The 10,460-nt window shown below is 43.7% G+C and overlaps 1 protein-coding gene across 1 annotated transcript in view; it reads left to right on the top strand.

The window, feature by feature from the left end:
- Positions 1–389: 389 nt before the first annotated feature.
- Positions 390–10,460, top strand: part of PAH (phenylalanine hydroxylase) — a 78,770-nt gene continuing 68,699 nt past the window's right edge. The window contains exons 1-2 of the mRNA XM_065921098.1: positions 390–564; positions 8,149–8,253. Of these exons, the coding sequence (XP_065777170.1) occupies positions 505–564; positions 8,149–8,253 (165 nt within the window). The 5' untranslated portion in view covers positions 390–504. The remainder of the gene's footprint in view (positions 565–8,148; positions 8,254–10,460) is intronic.

Raw genomic sequence — 10,460 nt, 5'->3', positions numbered from 1 at the left:
GCTCCTCCGTCCATGGGGTTTTCTAGGCAAGAGTACTGGAGTGGGTTGCTCTAAGATCTTAACTCTGCTTCTTACAATTGTTTTCATCAGGCAGCCACAGATTTACTCCAGTGGCAGAGAATCTGTGCCCGGGCTTTGGAGAGTCCTGGAAACGCCCAACCTGTCTAATCGCCAGGGCACAGGTGGTCCTGCCCTCCCTCGCTGGCCTCCCAACATGCCAGGAGGGCAGCCAAGTTCGGCCTCTGGGCAGCCGCCACACCCTCCCGCCGCTCCCCCTGCCCCTCCGGTCTGGGAAGTCCAGGTCCCGACCCAGAGCCCTGCGGCGTCAGGACAACGCCCACCGGGGGCGTTCCTGCGGCGGGTGCGCGGCAGGAGGCTTCTTGGAGGCGCTCCTCCCTAAAGCCAGGTTTAAAACCTCAGCTCTACGTGCGCTTTGCGCTGTTTGCAAATCTCCCTGCGGCTGACGGCCCCTAACTGTAGAGAAGGCCCGCGCTACGAGCCAGCATGTCGGCGCTGGTCCTGGAGACCGGAGCCTTGGGCAGGAAACTCAGCGACTTTGGACAGGTGAGTCTGGGGGGGCTTAGCTGCGCAGGGAGGGGAGTTTGCCCCCCACCCTCCGCCGTGGAAAGAGGTCTGAGCAGTGTTGGTGTTTCCAACTCCCATCAGCTCACCAGGACATTGAGAGTTCATTTGAGGAGGATGGAAACGTTTAGGAAGTTGACAGATAACACATGTGCTCACCACGTTTCCCAAGGAGAGGACATCTCTCTTGGGTGACTTTCAGGGAATGAGCTCCAGGAGTTGGGGGTCGGCTTTCAGAGCTTCCACGGATGGACTTGCTGTGTGTCTTTACACAAGTTTCTGTCGCCTTCTTTTTCTTCTGTACATTGGTCCTTAACAATCTGGAATGGGAGTTGGGGTCCATCCGGATTTGCCCTTCTGTGATGCTTTACAAGTGTTCTCAGCCAGGAATCAAAATGGCAAAATTGTAAGAAACTGTATCCTTTTTTTCACCTTTGGGAGAAAATTGGTCATGAAGAGGTCCCAGACTTACTCCCACCTGGGGAAGGAGAAAATTAAATACAGAGGAAAATACTCAAGAGTTAGCCTTGAACTTGGAATGTAAGAGAACCTTAAATGTGGCAGGAATAATGACCAGGGTGCATTCTTTTCTCTAGAAAGTGTTGCCTGTCCCTTGAGGTGAACAACTGCAGAGTTCTTTAATTGACTGGCCACATTCCCAGAATTTAGGGTTCAGACTTAAAGCCCAGCCCTGGGAGATAAGGTGGGTCTATGGGGATTTGTCATCTGTAGGATTATTAAGAATGATTTAAAGACCAGGGGGGCTGGAGGACAGAGGATGATTGATGTTTTAGTATAACTACAGAGTGCAGAAAAGTGGACTTTTTTTTTTTTTAATCCCAAGAGAAAGACTTCCTTTGGAAATGGTATGTAGGACTTGGGAGACAGAACTTCATGTTGAAGAGGGACGCTATGGGTTTCAGATCCCAGAAAAGACCCCAGCTGTGCCATTATTTAGCTTCTGTGCTGCTGGCCCTGCGATCCCCACAAGCATGGTGGGAGGTTACAGGCAGCAATCTGGTTAGGGAGCCATGGGATCCGAAAACTTCATTTACAGAGCACTTAGAAGTCTAAGAACCACAAATGGTCACTATTGATGACCGGGGTGGGGGGGAGGGGCATGTAAAGAGGAGACTTTAGAGAGTGCCCTGTAACACCTGTGTGTTGAAAGCAAGCTATTTAACTTTGCAGAGCCTCAGGTCTATTCATTTGAAAGATTGGAATAAAAATACCCATATCCTAGAGTTAGTATGAGAATCAAGTGAAATAATATCTTTAAAGCTCTTAGCACGCTTTCTGGAGTATAGGAGAAGTGCCAAGGGTGTCTTGCCTGAAATGATTTGTTTGTTCAACAAAATGTGTCAGAATACTGGCAGGAGGAACATACACTGAGTTAAGCCCAGTGGAGCTTCTCAGTGGAAAGGTGATGGACCCGGGATCAGGTGATGTGGACTCTGTGTTTAGTTTGCTGATGCTGTGTGTCATCAAGAAGTCCCCTAACTGGGTGAAGAGGCTCAGTTTGGGATCTGTAAAATGGGTGGGTGGGGGAGATGGATAAAGAATAGTCTCTAGGAGGGCTTCCCTGGTGACTCAGATGGTGAAGAATCTGCCTGCCATGTGGGAGACCCAGGTTTGATCCCAGGGTCAGGAAGATCCCCTGGAGAAGGGAATGGCTCCCCATTCCAGTATTCTTGCCTGGAGAATTCTGTGGGCATAGGAGCCTGGTGGGTTACAGTCCATGGGGTCACAAAGAGTTGAACAGGACTGAGCTACTAAGACCTTTGAGTCTCTAGGACTCCAGCTCTGACAATCTACAAAAAGACACGTTTATTACCTTCTTGAAGCTCTAAGCCAGATAAACAGAATGCCCTAGGTGTAGTCCAGACAGAAGGCTGAGCTACACATGCAAGCATAACAATCCTGCAAGAGACATCTGGCTCATTCGTTCCCTCAACTCAGCAAAGACTTACTGAGCGCCTACTCTGAGCTAGGCACAGCTAGCTGGCATAAAGTCTGCCCTGGTGAAACTTAAATTCTTGTGGAGGAGACAAGACAATAACATTTAACCAAATGAACATATAATTTCATGTGGAGGATAAGTGCTGTGAAGAAAAATAGGATGGGGCAATGGATTAAAAGATGAAGGAATCAGAAATCATAGCTGTAAATGGCACAGAGTCAGTGTTCAAATCCAGGTCTGCCTCCAACACCCTGTGCACTCCAACAACCACACTGCTTCCTCCTGTAGATAAATTCTGCAGGATACAGGCTTGGTGTGTCCACAGCAGGATGTCTGCTCTTGTTTCTGGGTGTCTTACACTGTAGATGTGTGTTAGTATAATCACACATGTGAAAACACCTCTGCCCATGATCCCCAAAAGCACTAAGGTCGGCAGTGAGTGCCCCTGGAATATATTTACTGTAGATTAATTGCTTGTAGTTATGAAAACTGCTCTTTTTCCAAATAATATTAACAATAGAATGTATTTGTTAGACTAAAGCAAAGGGAACTTATTTCTGTTGTTAAGTGTATTTCTCAGTTCAGTTCAGTCACTCAGTCGTGTCTAACTCTTTGACACGTGCTACCATGGACTGTAGCATGCCAGGGTTCCCTGTCCATCACCAACTCCCAGAACCTACTCAAATTCATGTGCATCGAGTCGGTGATGCCATCGAACCATCTCATCCTCTGTTGTCCCCTTCTCCTCCTGCCTTCAGTCTTTCCCAGCATCAGGGTCAGTTCTTCGCATCAGGTGGCCAAAGGATTGTAGTTTCAGTTTCAACATCAGTCCTTCCAATGAATATTCAGGACTGATTTCCTTTAGGATGGACTGGTTGGATCTCCTTGTAGTCCAATGGACTCTTAAGGGTCTTCTCCAACACCACAGTTCAAAAGCATCAATTCTTCAGCACTCAGCTTTCTTTATAGGTCAACTCTCACATTCATACATGACCACTGGAAAAACCATAGCTTTGACTAGATGAACCTTTGTCGGCAAAGTGATGTCTCTGCTTTTTAATATGCTGTCTAGGTTTATCATAGCTTTTCTTCCAAGGAGCAAGTGTCTTTTAATTTCATGGCTGCAATCACCATCCATAGTGAATTTGGAGCCCCCCAAAATAAAGTCAGCCACTGTTCCCACTGTATCCCCATCTATTTGCCATGAAGTGATGGGACCGGATGCCATGATCTTAGTTTTCTGAATGTTGAGCTTTAACCCAACTTTTTCACTCCCCTCTTTCACTTTCATTAAGAGGCTCTTTAGTTCTTCTTTGCTTTCTGCCATAAGGGTGGTGTCATCTGCATATCTGAGGTTATTGCTATTTCCCCCAGCAATCTTGATTCCAGCTTGTGCTTCATTTAGCCTAGCGTTTCTCATGATGTAATCTGCATATAAGTTAAATAAGCAGGGTGACAATATACAGCTTTGACGTACTCCTTTCCCGATTTGGAACCAGTCTGTTGTTCCATGTCCAGTTCTAACTGTTGCTTCCTGACCTGCAAACAGATTTCTCAGGAGGCAGGTCAGGTGGTCTGGTATTCCCATCTCTTGAAGAATTTTCCACAGTTTGTTGTGATCCACTCAGTCAAGGGTTTTGGCATAGTCAATAAAGCAGGAGTAGATTTTTTTCTGAAATTCTCTTGCTTTTTTGATGATCCAACAGATGTTGGCAATTTGATCTCTGGTTCCTCTGCCTTTTGTAAATCCAACTTAAACATCTGGAAGTTCATGGTTCACGTAATGTTGAAGCCCTGCTTTGAGAATTTTGAGTATTACTTTTCTAGCATGTGAGATGAGGGCAGTTGTGCAATTCTCAGTGATCAAAATTCTTTTCTTCTTGGTTGCTAGTAAAGATTTTTTTCTCTCTGCTTTCTTTCCCCTTTTCTAGTTTTTAAACTAATTTTCTGTACCTTTATGCATCCTGAGTGTACATGTGTTTTTAAGACAACTCACATATCTATTTGAAGCACATAATTACAGATTATGAGCCAGTTTAAACACATTCTGGATAAGTTTTGCCCAAGATCCCATGCTGGTCCACAGAACAGTATTGGAATCAGAATCCATCCAAGAAACATCATTTCACAAAATTCCATGAGCTTCCTTTCAGTTCAGGTCCCTCAAGCTTTGAAGAGGGGAGCTATTGTTCCAGTTGGGTCACTGGGATTTAGACTAAGGATTTTGGAGTTATTGGACCTGGGTTCACTTACAGGCTCTGCCACTCATTAGCTGAGTGTACTTGGACAAGCCACTTAATCTTGCTGAGTCTGTTTCCTCATTTCAAAATAATAAGGGTGGTGTCATCTGCATATTTGGGGTTATTGATATTTCTCCCAGCAATATATATATATATATATATATTGCAGTATGTATATATTCTGGTATATATATATATGTACTACACCTTTATCCATTCATCTGTCAGATGGATCTATCGGTTGTTTCCAGGTCTTAGCTATTGTGAATAGTGCTGTGATGAATATTGGGGTGCATGTATTTTTTTGAAATATAGTTTTGTCCAGATGTATGTCTAGGAGTGGGACTGCTGGATCACATGACGATTCTTTGTTTAGTTTTGTGCGGAACCTCCGTACTGTTCCCACAGCAGGAGCCTGAGCTCTCAACTGCAATGCATTTCCTGTGTGCTCTCAGGTGAGTCACGTTCTTTGGCCCATAGTTTCCCCAAAATGAGGTTTGGACAAGCCTGTCTCTGTGACCCAGTTATTCTCAAGTCCCATGAGGGCATCAGGAGACAAACGGAATACCTAGACTGAGGAGGGGTTATTCACCTTGGCTGAGGAGTACAGAAGTTTTCAGAGAGAAATAGTACCCGTGGGGCTTTCGAGGAAGGGCAGTGGATTTGAAAGGGGAAGAGGGTGGGATGCAGTGCGTTTCCTGTAGTGAGGTGTTGAAAGAGCAAGGAGGAAGTCAGTTTTCTGGAGAGGAGTTTCCTGAGGGTGAATCTCAGGAGATGAGGCACCAAGGAGATTTTTGAAAATTCAAAAGAGGTATTGTATACTGTTGGCTGTGTTGTTGTTCAGTTGCCAAGTCATGTCTGACTCCTTGCGACCCCATGAACTGTAGCCCACCAGGCTCCTCTGAAGCTGTAAATTCTGCTGGGAGCATCCAATCACTGCCAGTCACTAAGGGTGGAGTGTTGTCAGTGGGAACCAAAGAAAGGCCTGACCCCGAGAGCCGTTTCTGGAGAAGGTCAGACTGGACTGGGTGGAAGTGGGAAGGTGGTGGCTGACAGACTTTCATACATTCACATCTGAATCGCACTAGTCATAGGTGACATCTGTTGAAATGTTCTATTTCCTGGAAGCCAACAGAAAGGAAAATGTTGCCAAGTGAACTAGAAATAGAAATTTTTTGTCCTTTCAAGGAAACTGGGAAGAACCGAGGGCTTAGTGTTCTCTCCTAGGGGGAAGACTGACATCAGAGACTGGTTTGTGTGTCTCTGGCAGGGTTGGAGGCAGAAAGCAGAGCCCATAGGAAGTTGTGATTCAGGGACAGAGTGCTGGCGTCCGGTGACATGGGCTCCACTGCTAACCTTGCAGCTCTGGACGAGTTATGTCACTTCTCTAAGCCTTCCTCTTGTCATTGATAAAAACGGCACTTGGAGAAAACCTACTTTCTAGACAGTTATCAAAATTAAATGAGATGATCCAAATCAAGTGCTTATTATAATGCTTAGGACAGTATACTAACCAAGTGGTACTAGTGATAAAGAACCTCCTGCAGTGCAGGATACATGAGACACGGGTTGAATCTCTGCATTGGAAGATCCCCTGGAGAAGGGCATGGCAACCCACTCCAGTATTCTTGCCTGGAGAATCCCATGCACAGAGGAGCCTGGTGTGCTACAGTCCATGGGGTCACAAAGAGTCAGACACGGCTTTATAGGGGCTTTTAATATATGGTAGATCCAAAAAAAATTTTTTTTTGAAAGATAGTACTGTGGTCCATACAAAGATATATAACAGTTCAGTCTTGCTATTCATCAAGGCTCCCTCTAATCACACTTACTGATAATTCTGGTTCTTCCCCCACACTGTTTCAGGTGAGGTTCTGGGAAAATCTGAATTCTCTGAATTCAAAGAATTTCATCCTAAGGGTCATCAGTGGCCACCCAGCACTTAAGATGCCAAGTCACCGAGAGCCTGCCCAGGACAGCCTTCTCACTGAGATAATGCAACATCCATTCCGCTAATTTCATTAACTTGCTTACAAGAGAGTAATTGTTCTGCATGGAGTTTTTGTTCCCAGTTTTAGGTACATGATGTTCATTTGAAGGCACACATGGAACTTTGTGTATTATTGTAAAACCTAATTTAATCCTTAACTTTAAAATTTTAAGACTTCGGCCAACCCTTTGTGGAGTGGCAGCCCTAGTCCCACCTTAATTTGCTGTCACGTGGCTGGAGAAAGCATTAGATCCTTGACATTCTTTGCTGTTTTAAGACATCCATCTTCCAGTAGGTTATTTGTGTACTCTTATGTAATTCTGTGACTCTTTTTCAACAATTGGTATCTCAGATCCCAGCATCTGGGAACAAGTTAATGCTCCTGCGAGATCTTTACTGACGGCCAAGAAATCTTTTCTGGGTATTTTTAGTATTTCCATCATTTTGTATGCTTTTCTTAACATTATATTTAAAATATTTTCTCTCTGTCTTACTTTCATCATCTGAATACTGTTTTGATAGGGCTTGGCATGATTATACACTAGCCTGATTTCACAAATGAGGAAATTAAGAAGGTTAAACTGTTGGTCCCAGAACGCTCTGGTTGGTCAGTGGAAGAGAGAGGATTCCAACCCATGTCTTTGGAGCTAAAAGCCTGTGTGTGTTCTAATTTTAGTATTTTCTACCCTCTGTTTCTCAGTGTTTTCCTTGGACAATTACTGAACCATCATACCACCTTTAAGATCTTTTCCTACTTACCTTGCTTGTTGTGTATGTGTCTGTTAAGTAAAAATGTGAGTTGCTGATGAATGGGGCATCTTCTTATTCATTTGTTTCTCTCAGAGCCCTGATTGTACCTCGCACTTGGTAAGTGTCACTGAAAGGCAATCTTTAGAGTGACTGGTGACAGCAGTGAATAATTGTGTGTGTGTTAATTACTCAGTCATGTCTGACTCTGTGACCCCATGGACTGTAACTGGCCAGGCTTCTCTGTCCATGGAATTCTCCAGGCAAGAATACTGGAGTGGGTAGTCATTCCCTTCTCTAGGGGACTCTTCTCAACCCAGGGGTTGAACCTGGATCTCCTGCATTTCGGGCAGATTGTTTACCATCTGAGCCACCAGGGAAGCCCCAGTGAAAAATTAGAGCTTTCTAAAACTGAAATATGATCTATGAGCATCATTTAATATTTTACTTTTCTTGATTTACTTATTTTCCCTTGCACATGTACTTCTATATAGAATATATGTAGCTCATTGTATTCCAAGGCTTAACTAGAAGAGAAAGTTCATGCTCACTTCTTCCTTGGAGGTTTCACAGGACCGAATTGCTCAGCTGTGAAAAAAAATTTTACTCAAATGCATTTACTCCTATAGGAAACGAGCTATATTGAAGGCAACTCCGATCAAAATGCTGTGTCGCTGATCTTCTCACTCAAAGAAGAAGTTGGTGCACTGGCCAGAGTTTTACGTTTATTTGAGGTAAGTGCTCTGTTCATTTCAGCTTTAAGTCATGGCACGGCAGACTTCTGTGTTATCTTCTGGTTGGATGCAGTGAAAAGAACATAGGCTCTGGAACTGGAAGGCTTGATTTTCAGCTTAGGCTCTTACATTACCCGACTGTGTGATCTTAGATAAGTCTTCCATTGTCTGTGAGCTAAGGCTTCTCCATTTCATAATTAGGATCATTCAGAATCATGGTTGCACACCCAGGAAGTCAACATTGGACTCCCTCTTCCTGTGTCAAACTTTGCCTGAATTAATTACAGTTGGCCTTCATATTTACAAGTCATACCTCCTTCAGAGTCAACCAAAATTTCTGTCTGGGATTGATTGAATCCACAGATGTGCAGCTCACTGGTAGGGAGGCCTGACTGTATTCATTATCCTAGCACTGCCATTTTATATAAGGGTCTTGAGCACCCAGGGGTTTTGGTACCCATGGGGTCCTCCATGGATACAGAAGGATGACTGTACTATTCTCTCAGTGTTCCCAAAGCATTTTTTAACTTTGGACCACAGACTCACACTTTCCTAGCACTTACTTACCTCGTGAAATGCATACATTTCTGATTGAACCCGAGGAGTGTTTCTTCAGGCAGGGAGCCTTGTATGAGTCATCTTTATATCCTCTGCAGGCTCAGAGTGGGATGAATTGAGAGAGTACCACTCACATGTGTACACTACCGTGTGTGAAATGGACATCTCGTGGGAAGCTGCTGTGTAACGCTGACCCAGAGGGGTGGGATGCGCTGGGGGAGGTTGGTGGGAAGGAGGGTTGGGAGGAAGGGGATGTGCGTGCAGTTACAGCTGAGTCACTTTGTTGAACAGCAGAAACTAACACAACATTGCAAAATGATTATCCTCCAGTATCAAATCATAAATGAAGAATGAAATTATATTTAAATATGAGCAAAGGAAAATAGACGTTCAAAAATGCTTTTGCCCTGGATTGTAAGAAGAAATATTTTTGAACCAAATAATTTTTTACCCCCTAGTACTTTAGTTACATTCTACCTGGTGACTGAATACGTAAATAGGTGAAGAGACAGATCTCCCGGGCAGAAGAATGCCAAATAATTTAAACAGACACTCTGGAGTCAAAGAAGGAAAAAAACATAACTCTCCACTCCTTCGGTGTGGGCCATACAGAGTGACTTGATGAAATGGCCCTTCACTCCTGAACCCATAACCCCAGGCTAACCATGAGGAAAACATCAGACAAATTCCAGTTAAGCAACAGTGTACAGAATACTTGACTAGTACTCTTCAAAGCTGTCAAGGTCATCAACAACTAAGAGCATCTGGGAAGTTGTCCCAGTCCAAAGGAGCCTCAAGGTATATGACAACTAATTATAATGTAGTGTCCTGAGTGGGATTGTAGAGCAGAAAGAGGACATGAGACACAAACTAAAGAAATTCAAATAAAGTATGGGCTTTAGTTGGTGATAGTATATCAACATCAGTTCATTAATTATAACACATGTTCTGTACTTATGCATGACACTAATATTTGGGGAAATTGGCTGCAGAATATATGGGAATTCTCTCTACTAGCTTCTTACTTTTTCTGTAAATCTAAAGTTGACCTAAAAATTAAAGTCTGTTTTAAAGAAATTAAACCTGGCTATCCAAAGTGAGGAAGAAAAATATCTGAGTGAGAGCAAGAAATGAGTGTAGAAAAGAGAGACAGAGAGGTTTCTGCATGGCAAGCTGATCCTGAAAAAGAATATATCTGTAAAATACAGGAATGTCACATTTTTGCCTCTGTATTACACGGTTCATAAGCATTTTCCTCACGAGAGTCAGACCTTAAGGTTAATAAATTAAATAATAGTAAATTAACAGGATTTTTTCAACCTAATAAGTAAGCCACAAGTAACTATTTATCAGGATGAAATGTACCCAAGAAACACGGACTGCACGTGGGATGGTTGGAGGCCAAAGTTCACTGGCCGTGACCCGTGGTTTAATGTGTGCCTTTGGTTACTCATCTGTAAACTGGAACTAATGATGCACACCTCCCTCGGTCGGGGAGATTTTATGTGCTGCATACAATGCATGGTATGGCTCTGAGTCCGCAGAAGATTCTCACATAATGTCTGTTTCTTCACTGCTTCCACCTGTTATCTATGAGCCCCATGAGAAATCTTTGAGACTGTGTGAAGAGCAAAAAAAGGTTAGATGCT

This window comes from Muntiacus reevesi, chromosome 1 (assembly GCF_963930625.1).
Source record: "Muntiacus reevesi chromosome 1, mMunRee1.1, whole genome shotgun sequence".
NCBI classification, from domain to species: Eukaryota; Metazoa; Chordata; class Mammalia; order Artiodactyla; family Cervidae; genus Muntiacus; species Muntiacus reevesi.
This window is presented reverse-complemented; position numbering and strand designations above follow the sequence as displayed.